Source organism: Rhipicephalus sanguineus, chromosome 3 (assembly GCF_013339695.2).
Source record: "Rhipicephalus sanguineus isolate Rsan-2018 chromosome 3, BIME_Rsan_1.4, whole genome shotgun sequence".
In the NCBI taxonomy this organism is placed as follows: domain Eukaryota; kingdom Metazoa; phylum Arthropoda; class Arachnida; order Ixodida; family Ixodidae; genus Rhipicephalus; species Rhipicephalus sanguineus.
Genome location: NC_051178.1, coordinates 83,996,871 through 84,019,567, shown reverse-complemented (window position 1 = coordinate 84,019,567; position 22,697 = coordinate 83,996,871). Strand labels below are relative to the sequence as shown.

Here is a 22,697-nt window from a genome sequence, read left to right as displayed (position 1 = left end):
GCCAGGCGGGGTCGCAATGTTGCCAATTTGGCGCTAAGTAGCCACCAACGGCAACCCTGTTTAACACTTAAGTACCATCCTTTGGAGCACTGCGAAACGAGGGGAAGGATTGCAACGCCTTTCTTTTCTTAAGTGCTTCACTTGCCTTCACAAGCGTGTTGTGGTGTCATGCCCTTTTTTTGTGAGCGGGATCTCACTAAAAATATAACGATGAAGCAGGGCCCCGTAACTAAATGTACGAATAACATGCTTTAAAAAGACTGAGTAAGTTCCGTAGCCAGCAATGAACCTTGAGTGCGACGCTCTCCTGGTCGTCGTAGCTAACCCACAATTTTTCTTTGTGGAGATATGGTACCACTGATTCGGTGTCGTACTCCCTCTGTGCGCCATCCTTTAGCAGTGCACACACCTGCAAAGGAAGTGCATTACGTTGAAGTACGGTGCAATCGAAGTAGCACTTTATAAGAACAAATAAGGGCGCGTTGTGCGCACGCATCCTTTACACCCTGCAGCACAATATGTTACTTTTGACAAACAAGAAGTTATGGATAAAACGTAGTAATGTTATTCCATAGACTACAAATCCAGCAAGACATATTTTGGGCGGCTACGGAAATACCTAATGTACAAGGCGATTGGCTGTTGCTAACACAACCTACATTTCATTCTATCTTAAATAAACTAAAAATTTACTCCCCCTTGTCGACAGATTGAGGTAGTCGATATGCCATCCACAAATCTACACTGATGTATACTTAAATGTTGAAGTAATAAACTGCAGTCTTTCAAAGGTTGAATAATGTTGAATACTCATTTGCTGTGAGTGTGTAGTTTCTAATATGACATTTCACTAAGGGTTCTTTCATTAGGCCCCATGGCGAATTTTCGTTGCACCCTGGAAGTAGTAGAGCGCCGTCTGGGGAACGCTTTACCAATAGAAGTTTCCAAATCGGTCCATCACTTTACCAAACAAATAAAATCGAACTGACGTGTTACAACTTACCAAACTGCCCGCAACGGCTACCCCCTCTAGACAGAGACACTGCCGGCTTTCCTCGGCTAGTGTATAAAATTCGCTGACGCTTTCTTCGCTGTTGCACGTGTTCTATTCCGCAACGAGGCCCAGCCCTGATTTACAGCGCGCTCCTAACTACGGAAAGATGAAAAGTCGACCTTCTGTAGCAAATGTCCGCCATTCTCGCCCCACTAAGGCGTTTCGTGCTTTGCAAACGCTATCTTCTCCCACCAACCTACCGAAGCGATTTTTCGACAGGGGACTTGAAACACTCAATAAAGTAATGACAACGGTGTTCTTGCATCCTACCTTTTATTGGAAATGAAGAATACTTACACGCCACTAAATGATAGTACTACCCGTATATTGGGACTTGTCAGTAAATACCATTTTTAGGAGCTTGCTCCTTATGCTCGCGCCTTGTCCGTCGGCGGCGTGTACACACTCCGGCGATTTCAAGAATGCTCACTTGATGGCGCGGCACCGCGCACACGGCGGCACCCGCCATGCTCGTCGGATGCGCTAGTTAGATAGGTGACCGCTAGAGGGCCGCGCCTCTCGTTTGGTGCTCTCGTTTGGCGCGCTTCCTTTCTCTTCGCCGGGAGCTCACTTAGTGAACACTCTTCGTTGCCGCTCCGCAGCATGAACATCCCAGCCAAGGCAGCAGCGCGGCGGGCTCGCAACGCAGCAGCAGCTCGGGCTCGCCGCCAAGACCCTGCGGTGAGAGCCCTGGAGGCCTAAGCGATGAGGGCTAACGTATACATAACAATGTTGTCACGTCTATATATGATCGTAGAGGAATGCGTACGGAGGATTCGCGGGTTACCCGATCATCTCCGAGCAAGCTCCTCTAACATCATTCACTTCGTGGATATATGGCGGTGATTTTCTTATTTTTTTGTCACTCAGTAGTAACGTTTCTTTATCTCACTACCTCGTATTTACTGTTGAATCGCGTACACCATTTTAGCCATAGTGCACTAAATAGTATAAGATAGTCTGGTGATTTCGTGATATTAGATGAATAACAGGAACAGAATGGACGCAGGTGGTACAAGGTGCCACACATCGCGAAGATTTTTTAACCTGTAGCGGGAGCTAAACGTGTGCTGGAAATAACGACGCTTACCTCTGGAACAGATGCATAACCGCCACCGTGTTTGCCCCGTCCGGTGGCCAATGACCCAACCTTCCAGTGCGAAGGATTCGCGAGCACCCAGGAATGACCGTATGTCGGTATTCCGACCATAATTTTAGATTTTGGCATGCCCAATTCTGCCCACAGGTTGGCGCTTGAAGCCTGTGAGCAAACACACGGGTGAATAAACGGAGAGTTAGTATTTGAAAACTGTCATCTTGCTTGTAATAAAGCTCTTCGGTAGATATTAATGTAAAACCTTCATGAAAATGCAGGGCAATTATCAAGCGCTAGGAAACTACCGCCTCTTTACGCGCAGACACACTCTCGTGCATCATGAGCACCGGCGTGTGTAGCGACACAGTCTGCAGTACGCGTGTTCTAGCGTATATGTAAGAGACTCTTGTCGCGTGTGTGGATCGGAAAGAGCTACTTTGGCCCACATTTTATAGGATTGTGAACAGAATCCGAGGGAGGCAAGGACAGTGACGACGACCCCGCCGTGGCTTGTGGCCGCCGCGGGAAGCCACATATGGGAAGAACAGACACAGGCCGTCCAGTGGATTTGGGCTGCCCCCGAAAAGCAGCGCCCGAGAGAAAGCGCCAGGTGCTCGCTACAACCCCTGCACAGGGGCAGGCGAGAATGCCAGAAGAAGGCAGGAGTAGCGAGGGCTGCTCGCCGAGTAGAGGACGTCACGCCGACGCGATGTTTGGCCGCATCGCGATGATCCTCCGCTCGCGGGGCTAGGATAGTCGTCCACCGGATAAAGAAATAAAGTCTCTTAACTAACTAACGAACTAACTCTCGTGGATGTCGTCTCTTCTAAAAATCATCGGGGCTTTGCTGAGCATGCGGCGTTTGATTCCGGCCTGCTTTTGTCCGTGGCCGCAATAGCAGAAGTCGGAATCTTTTTCGTCTAGCAGAAAAATATTCAATTTACAATCTTCTTATTATCCCTTGTTCTTAATAAAGACGTCAACTGCATTATATTGCCACCTCCGCATGGGCTGTAACCTAGTGCGCTTTTTTTTCATAGCTTGCGCACGCGAGCACGTCACTGCGTTACGTTTTCTTGTACTAGACGACACGACGCGAAGAGATTATAAAGAAATGCTGCAGGATATCCTTGATATGAGAACAGGAAAACATTTCTTTTGGCTTTGTCGTTACCAAAGGACACTGCCAAGTGCTACTGGTAAAAAGGTTATTTCTGTGCAGGAGCTGGAGGGGGGCTGCGCGCCGAGATGTTGTTTTGGAGCGTGAAAGTTAGCACATGATAAAAAAGCATATATATATAGATATATATATATATATATATATATATATATATATATATATATATATATATATATATATATATATATATATATATATATATATATATATATATAAGCCGCTGTTTGGGCCTTCTGTTTGGTTTACAGTCGAGCAAGTTTTTAGTTTTTTTTCCCAAAAGGTAGCTTCCAACAGTAGTTACCAGCATACGCGATATTCACCGAATAATCATTATTATTGTTTGTTTAAAACAGTGCGGCAATAAAGCTCAGCCTCAGCGCCGTTGAGTGCTGCGGCGAAGCCAGCTTCTGACGCCCTACGTAGAACGCACCATGTGTGTACCAAAAGGCGCGGCGAAGCAAAGCAGATTGCTTACTTTCTCATCTGATCAGTCGAGTTCATGGTCCCTACCACGCACGTTGTAATGGTGGATCAGGTAAACTTATCTAGGCCTTCCTTTACCGAGGTATATATATATCGCGTACGTGCGGCCCCCGTTATACATACATACGCATAAAGCATATATGCAACACAACTGTAAATATTTTTTAATGTCTAAGGAAAACTTTATACAAGATTTACAATTATACACACATTGATTGAAGTATATATACGAGAAATAGCTAAGAGCGTCTGATTCTCCATTGTCGACACTTGCAGACCCAACGCTCCTAATGTTCTTTCAATTTGAAAGCTGCCCTCGAGACACGCACGACAATGTGGCCCTAAAAATAGCTGTCCGACGCTCGCCTGGCTGTCGACCGCGTTCCCCGCTCGCACCGTGAGAATTAACGGCCAGGCTAGAGGGAAGACGCGACGCGCGTAGCGTTCCTTTTCGCGTTCCACGACGCTATGAATGAATAGGTGCATGTTATGGCGCGGGACTTGACCCCAGCTTAAGAACCTGGCGAACCAGCTCCTAAAACATTAGGATCCCATCAGGAATCGAACCCAAGCATTCTGCGTGGCAGTTAGGTATACTACCACAGAGCCCCGCCTGGTCTACAAACTGCTTTGGAAAAAGTGCCTATGCAGGTGTAATGTCGGTCGGTGCAACGTAAATTGTGGTTGTGGTGCTGGCTATCTAATCTTATTGCGATAGCAATTATATGGACAGTTTCGGCTAGTTTTTGCCGTCCCGGTCGCCGCCGTCATGCGCCGTATATGTATAAGTATGTATATATAATATAACAAAGCAATAAACACTATATCTACTCCTACGATGCAGGAGTCATGTAAGCTTATCATCTGCAGTTCCAGTGCTGGCTCCTCTTTTATAGCAGTATAATAAACATTATATTTATTCCTAGGATTCAGCAAGCTACATTCAAGCATTGCTCGACTCCGGACGAATACGCTAACGAAAGTTACGATGATGTGATATTGACATAATCGCACTGTAAAGTGCACTTCGTTCCGATAATACTGACGTATGTGCTCTAACGTGAGTGCTGACGTCACGTCAGAGCGTAAGTTACCTTTTAAACGCCAGTGTTGTCGCCGTGCCTGGTAAGCCCACGATATGCACACAGCTACTACACTTACAAAGTACAAAAGCACGTCGATGCACCTCGTAACGCATGGCTCAAAGCAAAAAAAGAATGGAGTGTAGAATTACTCGACGACTGCTTCGCATGAAACCGATTCCCACAAGGCGTGGGATCTGCCGAAGTTTATTCAATTTGAAAACTTTACCAATTATTCATAAATCATGGCCCCCTCCCCCTCCCACGCCCTTTCTGAAACGTCTGTATCGAACCACGGGGCATTCTGAGTTCTTAAATCAACGTGGGAATAATCTGTCGCGCAACGAACGGCCACAACTGGTAAGCACACAGAACTGGTATGCTTCACACCACGGCAGTTAGTTCTCTTCGCATTACATGACTGCGCAGCGGTAAAGCTTACTAAAGAACATGCATTATGGAGAGTAAATAAAATCCGAGCTGCGAGCGCTGCCCATATCTTGACGCGCACCTTGCTTACGGCTCTCCATGGCTTGCACAGTCGCTCACACTTAATGTACTGGTTATTTGCATTGCTTACTTGTGCCAAAAAAGAAACAAATTCGTTGTAGTGACCTCCACCGCAGAACAGCGCTGATATGCGGCAAAGCAGTTGCAGTGCGTCACGGTCAGAGATGGACAGTATCGCGATACCAGAGTGTCCCAACACTGCCCAGCCCTCGCCGTTATACAAGAGTATCCTTAGCGCAGCCAGAAAGTTTTATCGGAAAGGGGGTGGGAGTGGAGGAGAATTGAACTATACTTTATGTATGTTCGCGCGTCCGTTTGTATGTGTGCGTGTATAAATGCACACGCGAAATTGAAAACATTCGGGGGAAGGAAGCGCACCCCTCCTCTCCCCCTGTCCGGGTAAGCCAACGAAGAGTACAGCGACGTCGTAGTCTTTCTTTTTGTCCCTCGGTTTAAGTTCCGCTGCTCAAACCAGTGTTGTCTACGAACCAAATAGCTCTGGCGAATACTGTTTTGAAGTATCGCGACACTTTTTCCAGTAACCGTGCTACAGGACTTTCTAGCAAGGATTAAGGCGGTCTTACTCTGTTATAATATTGCCACGGGCGTTTTCTTATTATCACTTTTGCTTTATTCGTTTTTCGCCCACAAACACTGTCAGCAGCGCTCAGCGCAAACCGCGCCTCATTGTTCGAGATGCTTCGCGATTATTGTAGATCGTTTTGTTAAGATTTCGCGCAAGACGCGAACACTCGAGCTTATTCTAGAACTTGCGCGAGAACCTGAAATAACGCTCAAATATTCGACGGCACATGTATAAATACCGACGCGCTTCACCGCTTGTCAGTTGATCGACGGTCGACGCTCTGTTCACCGCTATCAGTGTATTGCATCTCGGACGTGCTGACTGCTGTCTTCGTCGACGTCACGACCAAGTGACATCTGGTGGAGGTGCTGCTTCTTCCATGAGCCGGACGCCCCCGTGAAGCGCTGACCCAAGCCCAATTCGCGAGGAGGACGACGGCAAAGAAAACCCGGATCGTCGAACAAGCCGCAGGCAGAAGGGACTGCAGCCAGAGTACGGGCTCTTACCCGAAAAAACCAGGCAGCCCCAGGTCCCAACACCGACCGCAGCGACGATGACCGACCCCGTGCAGCCTGCGCCGATACTTCTCCGGCAGCCCAAGGAGCCGCCAATCTTGCGCGGGTCGTCATTCGAAGACCCGGAAACCTGGCTCGAGACTTTCGAAAGGGTCTCAGCATTCAACAACTGGGACTCCAACGACAAGCTGCGCCACGTTTACTTTTACCTTGAAGACGCATCAAGGACCTGGTTCGAGAATCGGGAGTCCGCTCATCGAGCTTGGGACGCCTTTCGCAGCGCTTTCCCGAAGATGTGTGCAAGCGTCGTCCGAAAGGAAAGGGCCGCAGCCTTGCTAGAGACGCGGGTCCAACTTCCAAATGAAAGCGTTGCCATCTTTGCAGAGGAAATGACCCGACTGTTCCGCCACGCTGACCCGTCCATGCCCGAGGACAAGAAAGTCCGCTTGCTCATGCGAGGGGTAAAGCAAGAGCTCTTCGCTCGGCTGATGCGGAACCCAACCTCGACAGTCCAAGAATTCACCTCAGACGCGACGACGATTGAGAAGACGCTGGAAATGCGCAACCGCCACTACAATCCCCGATCGATTCAAGACAGCCCAGCTGTTCATGCCGTCGGCTCCGACGACCTGCGCGGAACGATCTGAGCGATCGTACGGGAAGAACTGCGCAAGCTGTTACCCTCACCACAGCCTGAAGTTGCCTCGATCGCTGACATCGTCCGAGAGGAAATCCAGCAGTCTCTGGGCACCCCCAAGGCAGCGCAGCCGCAGCTGCAAGCAGTGAGCTATGCTGCTGCAGACCGACGCAATGCCCCCCCTCTCCTCGCCCACGTCAGGACGCCGCACCGCCCCAGCAGTTCCGCCGCCAGGCACCACTGCCGCCGCCACCGACGTCATACCGCCCGCCAGACGGCCAGCGATACACGCCGAGGAAGACCGACGTTTGGCGCGCCCCTGACCACCGCCCACTCTGCTACCACTGCGGGGAGGTCGGTCACACGTACCGCCGCTGCGAGTACCGACATTATTAAACTTAGCGCAAAATAACACGCACAGAGTGAAGTGGGTTTTGCGCTAAGTTTAATAATGGAATATTACCAACTCGCCCAGCAAAACGTCCTTCTGAGTACCGACAGATGAGGCTACGCGGATTGACCGTCAACGCGCCGCGCCCGCAGCCAGGCGAACGGCCTCGCGACATCGACGACTACCTCAACGCAACAGAGTGGCAAGAACGACGACCTTCCCGCTCGCCGTCGCCCGGCCGCTACATGTCACCGCACCGCCGGCAGTACACTGGCCCAAACCGGGACCGGTCGCCTAGCCCGTATCCGGAAAACTAAGGGCAGCAACCGATGGAGGTGCGGTTGCTGTACGACGAACTACCGAAGATCCCCCGCCGCCGACGACAACGCCGCAACGAAATCTAAACAACACGCCGCAATCCGAACAAAGCCCTTACGTCCAAACTTCACGGCCCGATGAAGACCTGACGACGCAACGTCGAAGTAGCGGAACAAACCGACGAAGCCGTGACCCGACGCCGCGACCCAACCGCAACGCAAGACGACGAACTAGCGACCTCGACGTTCTCACTGACGGCCACAACGTCACCGCTCTTGTCGACACTGGAGCCGACTATTGCGTCATCAGTTGGCCTTTCGCCACGAAGCTGAAGAAAGTTAAGTCTGCTTGGGAAGGCCCCGAAATCCGTACCGCTGGAGGCCATCTAATAACGCCGTCTGGAGTCTGCACAGCAAGAGTAACAATAAAAAAACATGGCTGGTCCCTCCGTCATAGGAATCGGTATAACACGAAAGTGAAACGTGTCTTCACAGAAGTAGTGCTAATTGTGTAGTGATATATGAGAGCTTGTACAATGTCTATTAGTGTTTGGCAGCTATAGCACCGTTTGACGTAGATGCACCCATGTTGGCAGCATGTCTCTATCGCGACGACTAACGCCCATGATCATGTATAAACCGTTGTGGTAGCTGACGGTGTGAGCATATATTTGGAGACAGCGAATCGTGAATCCCGCGTCAGCATGATATCAACAAGCTCATAATCAACACTGGTACCCGGTATGCACTTCTTCAAAGCGTCGTCAATTAAGGAGAGAAACGGCACGGTGTGCGCTTTCTAGTAATGGGTAGCCGACGCCTGTGCTCATGCATAAACACACACTGCGCTTCAGCGACACGGGAGGTAAAGGTTCGTAGCCTGAGCCGCAAACGCGTGCGTCCCGCTGGCCTCTGTCTCGCAGGCACTGCTCTCGCTCCACCAAGGCACGACATTCGCCCGTCGAAATCGCGCCCTTTTAGCAACGCGTATTGCAGCAGTTTTGTTAGTCGGTGCTCTCACAATTGAAGCAGTTGGCGGCGGAGAAATCCCGTTCGTGCACGTGGAAGCTGCACTACTCCGATGAGCCGACGCACGCTAACACGAAGCCAAAGGCAAAGAACGTAACTGCGTCAAGGGTGCCTCGGCGACGCCAGCGCGGCCAGTCCACCTCTCTGGTATCGAGACGCTTTAACTATGACCTCCGATATCGCGTGCAATCTCGGAGTAAGCGCGAGTAAGTGTCGATCGTGAAGCATTACTTCTTTTCACATCTCACAGACGGCGGCACCGCTCCGCCCCGCCCACCGCGAAAGAGAATGTGCGAAAGATATAAGGCGCGTTCGCGCCGTGTCTAGCATCTCCCGAGTTAGCTTAGTCGCTAGGGCGTCGGGCGCTTGCCGTCGCGGCTGCAACGTCGTGGGTTCGATTCCCAGCGGGGTATCTTTTTGTTGGTTTTTTCTTCCTCACCCTTTGGCGTCCATTTTATCAACGTCATATCCGTGACGGATGTACTTGGTGGACCCCGGCATAAAACACTTTCGTGTTAAAATCGCACGTATCCTGCGAGTTTCGTAATCTTGCAACACTGCTCCAGGGACGTCATACTTGGCATGGATTTCTTAAACCATCACGGCGCCGTCATCGACTTAAGAACCAAGTCGATAACCCCATCGTCGGACAAAACGACACCGCCGGATACGAATCCGTGTCACCATGCCCTGAACGTGCTCGAGGATCAAGTTACCATCCCGCCTCGCTCCAGCGTCATAATTCCCGTCAGCACAGAAAAAAGCTGAAGACATCGAAGATGTAATCGAGAGCGATCAGCGTTTGTTACTCTACTCTACTGTGATATTTGCGCTGCAAGGGGCATTGCTCGGTTGCATGAAGGATAAGGAAGCGTGATGCTAACGAACTTCAGCCAAGAATACAGGCACCTAAACAGGGGCACGACAACTGCATACATGAAAGAAATCTTGGCCGTCAGCGATGCGTTTGCCTTTGCAGATTCTGACGAGGCTACGACGACTACCCCAATACCTGAGCCACCCGTAGACGTAAACCCAAGTCTTCCCGATCGCCAGCAGCAACAGCTTCGATGCCTTCTGCAGAAAAACAAGGACTGCTTCTCGTCGTCATCGCGGGTCCGACAAACGCCCCTTGCTAAGCGCCGCATTATAACAGAAAAAAATGCTCGACCACTCCGTCAGAGTCCCTACCGGGTTTCGACGGGGGAACGGGAGGCCGAAACAGGTCGACGGAGTGCTACGCGACGACATCATCCAGCCGTCGAAGAGTCCGTGGGCATCCCCCGTGGTGCTAGTGAAGAAGAAGGATGGGACTCTCCGTTTTTGCGTGGATTATCGTCACCTGATCAATGTCACGAAGAAGGACGTGTATTCTTTTCCCCGGATAGACGACACCCTGGATCGATTACACAACGCAAAGTACTTTTCGTCGATGGACCTCAAGACCGGTTACTGGCAAATAGAAGTCGACGAGCGAGACCGAGAAAAGACTGCCTTTATAACACCAGACGGCCTGTTTGAGTTCAAGGTCATGACTTTTGGTCTTTGCTCGGCACCTGCGACTTTTCAACGGGCTATGGATACAGTACTGGCCGGCTTGAAGTGGCAGACGTGCCTCGTGTACTTGGACGACGTCGTTCTGTTTTCCTCAAACTTCGACGAACACCTTCGGCGCCTTGAAGCTGTACTTTAGGCGATCAAGACCTCTGGACTCACTTTGAAGCATGAAAGGTGCCGCTTCGCGTACGAGGAGCTCTTGTTCTTGGGTCATGTGATCAGCAAGGAAGGTGTTCGCCCGGACCTGCGGAAAACAGCTGCCATCGCTGACTTCGCGACGCCCACCGACAAGAAGGCCCTACGCCCTTTTCTCGGCTTGTGCGCCTATTACAGACGTTTCGTCAAAGAATTTTCACTGATCGCCGAGCCATGGACGCAACTCACGAAGGCCGACGTCGAATTCAGGTGGGAAACGTCACAAGTTCAGGCATTTCAAGAATTGAAACGACGCCTGCAGACGCCTCCGATACTTGCGCATTTCGACGAGCACGCTGACACGGAAATCCACACCGACGAAAGCAGCGTAGGACTCGGCGCCGTCCTTGTGCAGAAGACCGACGGATTGGAAAGGGTCATCAGTTATGCTAGCCGGTCGCTATCAGAGGGAGAAATCAACTATTCCACAACAAAAAATGAGTGCCTGGCCATCATCTGGGCTACATCGAAGTTTCGCCCTTACATCTACGGCCGGCCCTTCAAAGTTTTGAGCGACCACCACGCCTTCTGTTGGCTAGCCAACTTGAAGGACCCTGCAGGTCGCCTCGCACGGTGGAGCCTAAGACTTCAAGAATTTGACATTACCGTCATTTACAAGTCCGGAAGAAAACACTCCGACGCCGACTGCTTGTCTCGTGCCCCCTTCGACGAACCGCCGCAGGACGACCACGATGATGACTGCTTCTTGGGAAGCATAAGTGTCGACGACTTCGCTGAACGACAGCAAGCCGACCGGGAACTCCGGGGTCTTGTGGAATACCTCAAGGGCAGGACCGCCGTTGTTCCGAAAGTATTCAGGCGGGGATTGGCGCCATTTCTCTTGAAAAACAACGTCCTCGTAAAGAAGAACTTCTCTCCAGTCTGGGCCAACTACCTTATCGTTGTACCTTTGGCACTGCTACCAGAAGTTCTGCAGGCGCTGCACGATGACCCAACGGCTGGCCACCTCGGCTTTTCCCGCACGCTCGCGAGGATACAGGAAAATACTACTGGCCCCGCCTTCCTGCCGACGTCGCCCACTCTGTTAACCCTTGCCGAGATTGCCAGCGACGGAAGACACCGCCGACTAGGCCAGCGGGCCTTCTGCAGCCAATCGAACCACCTCACCGGCCGTTCCAGCAAATCGGGATGGACCTACTGGGGCCGTTCCCGACGTCGACTTCCGGCAACAAGTAGATCGTCGTAGCAACTGACTACTTCACCCGCTACGCCGAGACAAAGGCCTTGCCCAAAGGCAGTGCCGCCGAGGTAGCCAAGTTCTTCGTGGAGAACATCGTCTTGCGCCATGGCGCCTCAGAGGTCCTCATCACAGACAGAGGTACCGTCTTTACTGCGGACCTAACTCAGACGATCTTCGAATACAGCGAGACGAGCCACCGCCGCACCACCGCCTACCACCCACAGACCAATGGCCTCACCGAGCGTCTAAATAAGACCATCGCCGACATGCTGGCCATGTACGTCGACGTTGGGCACAAGACGTGGGACGCCGTCCTTCAGTACGTGACCTTCGCTTACAACACGGCCGTCCAAGAAACGACGCCGATTACGCCGTACAAGTTGGTCTACGGAAGAAGCCCGGCGACGAGGCTCGACGCCATGCTACCCAACGAAGAAATCTCGACGCCGCCGCTTACTTACAGCGCGCCGAAGAAGCACGACAACTGGCCCGCCTACGGATCAAGAACCAGCAGACGACCGACAGGCGCCGCTACAACCTTCGCCGACGCCACATGGAATACCAACCCGGTGACCGTGTATTGGTATGGAAGCCAATACGCCGACGAGGACTTAGTGAGAAGCTTCTACGACGATACTTCGGACCGTACAGGGTACTTCGACCCCTCGGCGCACTCGACTACGAGATTGTCCCTGACAGCATTACGAACTCTCAGCGGCGCCGCTCACGACCTGAAGTCGTCCATGTCGTGCGCCTCAAACCATATTACGCGCGTTAGCGAATCTGAGGACTGTCATTTTCCTTTATTATTGTACTTTCTTGCTTGTGCTTATTGTTTATTGTACTTTGTTGCTTTATTCTTGGTATTTATTGTTGCATGCATTGGCCTGTTCTGTTTTAAGCATCGGGACGATGCTTTTTACAGCGAAAGCTGTTATGAGATCATTTCACCGGCCGTTTTTGGCGCCGTAGTTGTCCGCCGCCGCCACCGCCGCCGGTGTCCGTAACCAGTATCGCTCGAAATAAGAAAAAAACGAAGTAAGAAAAAAATTCCAGGATGGAACGAGGTTCTAACCTGGGCCCTCTGCGTCGGAGCCCAGTATTCAACCTCTGAGCCATGTCGGTGCTTGAAACTGCTTTGCAAAAAGGGCCTATACAGGCTTCATGTCGGGAAGGAACCACATTAGCATATGCAATATTGCGTGGTAGAAGAGTAAAATAAGCACCAAGCGTCGCACAACGCGAATTCTGTAAGCAGGCGTCACACAATGCGAATTGCGCAAGGAATAGGTTGTTGAATGCTTCCAACCCATTACAGAAGGCTCTGCCATAATTCTTCGTCGTCATCAGGCACAGCAATAACAAAGTGCGCAAAATGCCTTACATGCGTTTAGCAGGTACCACGGCTCTCCGTAGAATGACGAAAAATGGCACAGTGCCTGCTGCCCTACTTCTCAAAATTTACAATGATTTATAGCGTAGTGGGTTCCCCGCAAGTGCACTTATCTTGGTTGCCAAGGAAGCCCACAGGCGCATGATCCATTTCCTCGGGGTCTCAGTAAAGTTCTTCCCCCCCCGTCTCTCTCCCACGTCAACGTATGTTATACAGCATGACGGCAGAGGGAAATAGCGAGCGGGCGTCACCCAATGCAAATTACATAACTGGTGGGCCGTTTAAAGCTTCCAACCCATTACAAAGGGCTGAGCCATAATTCATCGTCATCAGTCGTCGCGTCAACAAAGTGTACATAATGCCTTACAGACGTGTAGCTGGTGCCTCGCTTCTCCGCAGAATGACGAACAATGGCTTAGTAAGTGCTTCCCAACTTCCCAAAAATTGTGATTTATGGCGTAGTGGGCACCTTTCTAGTGTACTTGTATTGTAGCCCCAAGAGAGCTTACAACGAGATCTAGAAACGCCGCTCTTCCAGCTTTCGCTGTGACTGTGCTGCGGTTTCAGCGCAGGCCTGCCGTTTTTTTTAGAGGGGGGCATTGCCACGGGCGTTTTCTTATTATCACTTTTGCTTTATTCGTTTTTCGCCCACAAAGACTGTCAGCAACGCTCAGCGCAAACCGCGCCTCATTGTTGGATGTTGGTTCGCGATTATTGTAGATCGCTTTGTTAAGATTTCGCGCAAGACGCGAACACTTGAGCTTATTCTAGAACTTGCGCGACAACCAGCGATAACGCTGGAATATTCGACGACACATGTATAAATACCGACGCGCTTCACCGCTTGTCAGTTGATCGACGGTCGACGCTCTGTTGGCCGCTATCAGTGTATTGCGGTAGTTTGACTTTCAGTTTCCCGGCCACAAGTTCGGCCAAATAAACAGTTTCATCTCGGATGTGCTGACTGCTGTCTTCGTCGACGTCACGACCACGTGACAATCTGAAAATAATTATGCTCGACTGTAGTGGTAGAGATACTTTTCTCGTTCATTAGTTTTGTGCCGAAGCCCAACCAACACTGTCTAAAAGAGCCTGTTACAGCAGAGCTGTTATGCTCGAGGTTATCCGTGTGTCGTAGATTAAAAATTATCATCATCATTAACCGGCACGTGCTCTCTTCGTCCTCTTCTTCATCGCCTTCCTCTTCTCCCTATTCTGCTTCGATTCCCGAACACGCGCACCGAGTTGTCCGGCGTGGGATGCAATAAATTTGATGGGCGAGAGAACGAGTACATAGAGAGAGAGAGAAAAAATGAGAGAAAGTGACAGCGGGAAAGAAAAAGATAGAAAGAAAGACAGAAATTCTTGGTGCGAAAAAAAATCTTGGCGAGATTCGAAGCCGCGTAACCACGATCTCAAGGCGAGCGTCGTAACCACTCGGCTATCCAGGCACGCTAGCAGAACATGGCATAACCCTATATAGAACATTGGGGCAAAGGGGTGTGAAATCGAAGTGAGAATGAGGAGGAGAGAAAGGATAAGTGGAGGGCAAGTACAGATAGCGAGAGAAAGAAAGAGATATTAAGAATAGAAAGAGTAAAATAGAGACAAAGAAATGGAAGAAAGAGAAAAAAAAGATAGAAGGTAAGAGAACGACTACAGAGAGTGAGAAAGAAGGGCATAGAAAGAAAGAGAAGAAAAACAGAGAGAAAAAAAGGGGGAAAGACAGGAAAAAAGGAAGATGGGGAAAGAAATATAAATAGACAGAGAGAAAAAAGAGAAAGAGAGAAGGAGCCTAGCCAAGCCAGGACCAGCTAGGTGCCCCTAGAAAAATGAGCTTAGCTCATTTTTCGAGTAACAGCTAAAATGCAACTAACGCAGCAACCTTCTCGGCAAAACTGGTCGTGTGTGTAAAAAATATGCATGTTTTTTTTTAATTCAGTGGTCTTCTATCGTGATTCGAAAATGTATGCTTGATTTGCAAGTTTCAATGCACTACATGATTATTCACGATATCATGCTGCACCTAATAAATGTCTTTGTGGAGCATCAGCATCCCCGAAATAAAAGTAAAATATATTCCAGTATCTGTATTTTTGTATCTGTACTCCTGTATCTATAATCTAAATGCTAAATGTGGGTACGTGAAGTGACAAAAGACCTCAATAAAAGGTCACATTGCGGTATAAGAAATGGCTGGTCACCAGGACCACGATCGAGAGAGTATCAAGTTTTGTAAGACGGCGCATACGAATACGCATGTGCATCATCGAGGGCCGCGTTTGTGTACGGCCTCATTTCTACACGCTCACCGGCGCCGATGCCGCCTCCGAAATCTGTAACTCATAGATGTTTCGTTTAATAGCTAGATGCGCACACGCCACAAAGGGCGATTTACCAAGTTCAGCTTATTCAGCACGGGAAGCTCTCCAGCTCTCGGAAACAGTGGGCTGTTGTGGTCAACAAAGGGAGTGTACCACTGATACGTGTGCAGGTCGTAGGTCATCAGGTTCACGAAGTCCACGGACCTGCGCAGAACATTGACCGTAGCACTTGAACATAGCGAATTGGGCACACCTTCGTCGTCTTGAGAAAACACTGTATTTGCACTGAATTACGTCAAAAATGCGGTTATAACAACCGAAACTACAGATTCAACACTTATAGCTTACACAGCCCTCGATGCTTTCTCATACTTGCTGTAGAAATAGAAATAACATTGAAATGCGTTTTAGGAACAATGCACGTTTTCTTAGTCGGTCATAGCTAAATTGTTTGCGCGTACGATTCCATATAAATCTTACATGCACTGTCATAAAAACCGTGTGCGGATAATATTTGTGTGGCAAATGCGTTGATAAGCAGGTTTAAATGGATGCTATAACACGATATCTGGGGAGCAACACGCTTCCGGTTGTTTCTTCTACACTTCAGAAAGAACACTCCCCTTATTGTAAGACAAATAAGAGGTCCAAACGCGTATACATACCGGTAATAAAGAGGTGCTCTTGTAAAGAATACTCTGTTACGCAAAGAAAGTACAATAACTCACAATATGCAATAAAACCGATTCAATGCATTAAGTCATTCTAACATAATCGGTACCATGTGCATGCTTATTTATTTAGAGAAGATGATTTCGCTGCACTAAAACTGTGGAACCTATATTTTCCTAAATGACAACAGTTTCAAAAGCATATCTTGTTTCGGAAGGAGATGAAAGCAGTCTAGATACACGTGGCCTGTGACCACTCAACACGCACACGAAACGCTGGTGGGGCCTCGGATAAGTTCCACGTAACGCATTATGCATATCAATAAACCAGTGATGTGAATGTTCGAAAGAAGGGGAAATTTCAGGGATCGTTTTTCTTTGTTAGACACAATAATAATGTGAAATAACAGAGAATGAAGCCAAGGAAAGGATAGGGTATGTTATTTCTGGTAATTTTAATATATATGAGAAGAAATTAAAGTCGATGAAAAGATAACTTGCTGCAGGCAGGGACCGAACCTGCAACCTGTGAATAACGCGTCCGATGCTCTTACACTTGGGGTACGACGGGGGTCATCCTCCCGTCCACTTTGTGGGGTGTATCTGTTCGTTTAAACCTGGGAGGTTCAATTAGAGTCGCTCGTGGCTGTGACAGCGATTGTGGAACACTCTTTTGTAGCGTTAGCTACACTGGCCTACCCGAGCCAGTTCGCGTGCCTCCTTAAGAGCCGTGCTGTGCATGCGCGAGTACCAGTGATGTCACACAGCTGGCGCAGCGAAGCCGGCACCTCCCGCGCACTCCGCCGCCGCCGCGCGCGACTCGCCGCCGCCGGTCTGCGCTTTCCAGAGGAGTGACATCGTAGCCGTGGCAGACGTACTGACACCGGCGCGAGCGCGGCTATTCGCCTTCGCTATGCAGTCGCCGTCTGACACTGCGCTGGAGCCACTTAATAGCGCCTGTGATTGGCGTTTGCTACTGTGGTATAGCCATGGAGAAGGAGAGCGCAAATGCTGCTTAACGGTGCAGAAGAGCGGCGAAGCTTAACTCATCGGATCCCGAAGTAGTTCCCTGGCAAAATAAATATACATGTGCCACATAATACGTATACCGTGTGTGTGTGTGTCATTGAAGCAGCAGTACGCATGATAATCAAGCTAATCCCAGACAAACAGGAAAGCTAAGAATAATTAGCTGAAGCTTTGCGAACGCTACGTTATCCTGGCATAGCCCAGCTAAGCCAGTGCAACATTTTTTTTCTGCCTGCTGGCGCCACGGTACAGCATCCGACGCGTTATTCGAAGGTCGCAGGTTCAGTCCCTGCTGGCGGCAAGTTATCTTTTCGTCGTCTTTAATTTCTTCTTCTTTATATTTCAATTACCGCAAATAACATCCCATATACTTGGCTTCATTGTATGTTAGCTCTCATTAATGATGTAACTTGAAATTCTTATACATGCTGATATCTGCCGCGCATGGCTTGCGCTTGAGGAAGCAGAAATAAACTGAATTATGCCTTTTAACTTTTCTACCTTACGCACAGTTCACGAGAGTTTTTAAGTGGTCAGTTTTGTACTGCACAATACTTTGGCATTATATTTAGCATCATTTTTAAGATTTAAAATTCAGAACAATCTTCAATACCACAAAGTTGCGGCCAGATGAGTTCAAATGGCCAAATTAAAATACAGCGAGATTTCTTGAAAAAGGAAGTGTGCCCCAGTGTGTTGGCAGATTTACCCCTCGACCATTATTCTGGTGCATTATTATAATTATTTTGCAGCTGCCACAGCAGTACAGTGGTTACAAAAGCAGGACGTTTATACGTACTGGAATGGGCGCGCTGTAAGTAAACAGCGTTTGGACGCGTATGGCGTGAGAAGCAAAACGCTGGAATGAAGATTTTGCGGTGAAGGAAATGACCTAAAAAAACGCCAGGCCTGCGCGGAAAGCGCAGCACAGTCACAGCGAAAGCTGGAAGAGCGGCATTTCTAGAGCTCGTTGTAAACTCTCTTGGGGCTACTAATACAAGTACACTAATAAGGTACCCTCTACGCCATAAATCACATTATTTGTGAAGTTGGGAAGCACCTACAACGCCATTATTCTTCATTCTTAGCAGAAACGAGGTACTAGGGACACATCTGTAGGGCATTATGTGCCCTTTGTTGATGTGACGACTGATTACGATGAAGAATTGTAGCTCAGCCCTTTCTAATGGGTTGGATGCTTTAATCGGCTCACCAGTTACCTAATTCGCATTGTGTGATGGCCAGTCGCTATTTTGCTCTCCCACCATGCAATACAACATAAGTTGACGTGAGAAAGAGAGAGAGAGAGGGGAAGGACTTTATTGAGACCCTCAGGAAATGAATCATGGGCTTATGGGCTTCCTTGGCAACAAATATAAGTGCACTTGCGAGGAACCCACTACGCAATAACTCATCATAATTTCTGTGAAGTAGGAAAGCAGCCACTATGCCATTTTTCGTCATTCAACGGAGAGCCGTGGTACCCGCTAAAAACATATACGGCATTATGCGCACTTTGTTGATGTTGTGCCTGATGACGATGAAGAATTATGGCAGAGCCCTTTGTAATGGCTTGGAAGCATTCAACAACCTACTCATTCCGTAATTCGCATTGTGTGATGCCTGGTTACAGAATTCACGCCGTGTGACGCCTGTGTGTTATTTCACTCTTCTATCACGTTATATTACATATATCAATGTGGTTCTTTCCTGACATCAAGCCCGTATAGGACCTTTTTGCAAGACAGTCTCAAGCTCCGGCATGGCTCTGAAGTCATTGAGTGACGCCCGGTTACTATTTCCCTCTCCCGCCATGCTGTACAACATACGTTGACGTGGGAGAGATGGGGGGGGGAGGCGAAGAACTTTACTGAGACCCCGAGGAAATGGATCATGCGCTTATGAACTTCCTTGGCAACCAATACAAGTGCACTTGCGAAAAACCCACTACACTATAAATCATTGCAATTTTTGAGAAGTAGGGAAGCAGGCACTATGCCATTTTTCGTCATTCTACGGAGAGCCGTTGTACCTGCTAAACGCATGTAAAGCATCATGCGCTTTGTTGATGCTGTGCCTGATGACAATGAAGAATTATGCGGAGCCCTTTGTAATGGGTTGGAAGTATCCAACAACCTACTCGTTGCGCAATTCGCATTGTGTGACGCCTGGTTACAGAATTCGCGTTGTGCGACGCTTGGTGCTTGTTGTACTCTTCTACCACTCTATATTGCATATGTTAATGTGGTTCTTTCCTGACATGAAGCCCGTATAGTACATTTTCGCGAAGCAGTTTCAAGCACCAGCATGGCTCAGAGGTTGAATACTGGGCTCCCACGCAGATGGCCCAGGTTCGAACCTCGTTCCATCCTAGAATTTTTTTCTTATTTCGAGCGATACTGGTTACGGACACCGGCGGCGTCGGCGGCGGCGGACAACTACGGCGCCAGAAACGGCCGTTGAAATGATCTCATAGCAGCTTTCGCTGTAAAAATGAACCGGGGTGCTTTGTTCAGAACTGATTCAAGGGTGTTAATAACACTAACTTGATGGTTGTCAGAAATGGTACAGGCATATATTTAACCTTTAGGTCTACACCGGATCAGTGTTTTCTTTGTAAGTAGTTTGACTGCGGGAGGTGCTGCAGAGTTACGGATTCGATAACGTTGTAAGCGATTGCATGTATTAACTGACAAACGTGACAAGTACGGCAATTTGAGCAGGTTGGTAAACATTCGTAATATAAAAATGAGGAGCACGCAAACAAACGGAGGCGAAAGAAAGGCACGTCAGGGCAAGTGCTAACTCCAAACCATGTTTATTTGGGAACATACTTAAGATGCATTAATGTGGCAGTTAAATGCTAGGTCATGCGATATATGCACTCCTAGGTATTTAAGTTTACCGCAATGAGCCCAAGGGAACTTGTTAAGGGCACATGGGAACACTTACTGACACTGACATACATGCACCATTCGTTGCACCATGCTCTGATTTGGAAGATGTCTTTCTGAAGAGTGGAGCAGACTATCTGGTTTATTATTTGCCGGTATATAAAGTCATCCTCATTAAAATGTTGTATATTAGATTATAATTTAATTGGAATGTCACTAGCATATCTCAGAAGGAGTAGTGGCCCAAGGAAATAGCCGTGGGGCATGCCAGATAAAACAGACAATAGAGATGAGGAGATCGAGTTAGCGGATACAAATTTGAGGCGATCAGTTACAAATTCACGGATCCAGTTTTTGATGTCTAGGTGAAGGTTAAGATTTGAAAGTTTATGCAGTAGAATAATATGTGACCTTATCGAAAGCTTTCCCCAATGATGTCAGTGTTTCGACACATAGAACCCCAGAAATTATTATTCATTATATATTCAGTCAAGCTTTATTTGGTCCCTTTATGAGGCTATCAATAAAACGGTACGGAGGTGTTGGTTGTATACGTAATTGGTGAAATAGTGTACTCGTGTAATAATGTGATCATGCTCTAGATGAACATGACAAGTTTTTCGCCGTCACCACGGAATTGATACACGTCGATTCTAACACCTGTAATAGTGACATCATCTACATAGCTTAAGGTGAAACAGTAAAGAAACAAACAAAATAAGGTAACCTTACTCACTTAGCGATGGCGGGAATGCGATATCGTCCGACAACCAACGTTACTGGAGCAGGCACAGCAGCCGAGAGAAGAGGACGCTGAGGATCCCTCTTAAGTTCAGCAGACGCTTCCTGAAAGGGATGAAAAGATGCCACGCGGACCACATCGATGCGATGTATTTAACGCAGTTAAAGCAACACAATTTGCACCGTCAGAAGAGCAGAATGAAGCAAAAAAAAGTTACGTTTCACATCAAGCTAAGCAGACTACTGCTTAAATCTTTTTTACCGATATTTGAAATGGACAATGAGTTGTCCCTGTCTAAGATAATACAGGGTGTTTCAAGAAATGTGTCCAACCTTCTCAAAAACTCAGGAAAATGCGATATTTGATTGCCGCCTTCAGATTTGGTTTTTCTGTAGTGGCAGGGATTTTGAGATGGTTAAAGAAATTGTTTGGGACTGTAATTAAGAAAGTTAATATAATTAATTTTTTAATTAGTGGAGTTAGGCGGTTGTGTCAAATGGGAGAATTGAAGTTCATGCCAAAAACCCAACCCAACTTTGAGATTTCGAAAAAGTGGCATCTAGTAATAATTACGAAGTAATCAAATTCAACCAAATTCAATGGCGAAACCTAAACAGAAACATGGAAGAACGCAACTGCCATATTCTTCTGAGACGTCCAAAATGAGTGAATGACTTTTTCTGTAGCGCTAGGCATCTTAAGATGGTTAGAGACAGGACTTGAGACAGTAATTAAGAAAGTTAAATTAATTAACTTTTTAATTAGCGGAGTTAGATGACTGTTCAAATTGGGGAATTGAAGTTCTTCGTGCCAGAAACCCATCCCAACATTGAGATTTCGAAAAAGTGGCCTCTAGTAATAATTAAGAAGTAATGAAATTCAACCGAATTCGACGGCTTTCGCTGTTGAAAGCAGTTGCATTTCGCTGAATTTCATTACGCCACAACAATTACTAGAGGACGCTTTTTCGAAATCTCAAAGCTTGGATGGGTTCCTCACATGAAGAACTTCAATTCTTCCATTTGACACAATCACCTAACTCCACTAATTAAAAATTTAATTAATGTAACTTTCCTAATTACTGTCCTAAATGACGTCCTTAACTACCTTAAGATTCCTGCCGCTACAGAAAAAGCAATTCTGAAAGCCCCGAGCAAATATCGCATTTTCCTGATTTTTTGAGAAGGTTGGACACATTTCTTGAATCACCCTGTATACTGACTATTGTAAGGAAGATGAAACAAGAGGACACTTTCTGATCTATTGTCGAAGGTTTTCCTCATTGAGAAAACGATATCCAGAAACACCGTTAGACATAATTTGATTACACTAAGCTGAACACGCTCATAAGGAAGTGTATTAAGAGAGTACTCGGACTCCCACTGCACGCAAGCACAGAGAACCTAGCAAGACTTGACATACACAACACAATTGAAGAAGTGATTGAAGCTCAGCAGACCGCGCATATTTCCAGACTCTCGTCTACGACGGTGTGAAGGGGAATCCTGACTAACGTCGGGCTCAGTCCGACGAGGTTAAGGGATAGGAGCATTCAGCTTTCGGATAACGTGCGGCAGGCTATCACAGTCTGCCCTATTCCAAGGAACGTGCTACCAACTTTCAACGCTGGCAGGAGGACGGCTCGTGCCTCCGCGCTTCTGCGGTACGCGCATGCGTATGAGGCAGAGTTGTGTTTTGTAGACGCTGCCCAGTACGAAGGTGACTCCAATCGCGTTGCTGCTAACGTTGTGGACATAAAGGGACGCGTATTTTCAGCCGCGTCAATCAGCACGTCATCGGCTTGTAAGGCA

At 48.1% G+C, this 22,697-nt stretch overlaps 1 protein-coding gene across 1 annotated transcript in view; it reads right to left on the bottom strand.

Moving 5' to 3' along the window:
- Positions 1 to 22,697, bottom strand: part of LOC119385620 (acidic mammalian chitinase) — an 82,028-nt gene that overhangs the window by 47,403 nt on the left and 11,928 nt on the right. Inside the window, exons 4-6 of the mRNA XM_049414043.1 lie at positions 20,881 to 20,990; positions 15,625 to 15,754; positions 2,145 to 2,315 (exon numbers count right to left, since the gene is read on the bottom strand). Of these exons, the coding sequence (XP_049270000.1) occupies positions 2,145 to 2,315; positions 15,625 to 15,754; positions 20,881 to 20,990 (411 nt within the window). The remainder of the gene's footprint in view (positions 1 to 2,144; positions 2,316 to 15,624; positions 15,755 to 20,880; positions 20,991 to 22,697) is intronic.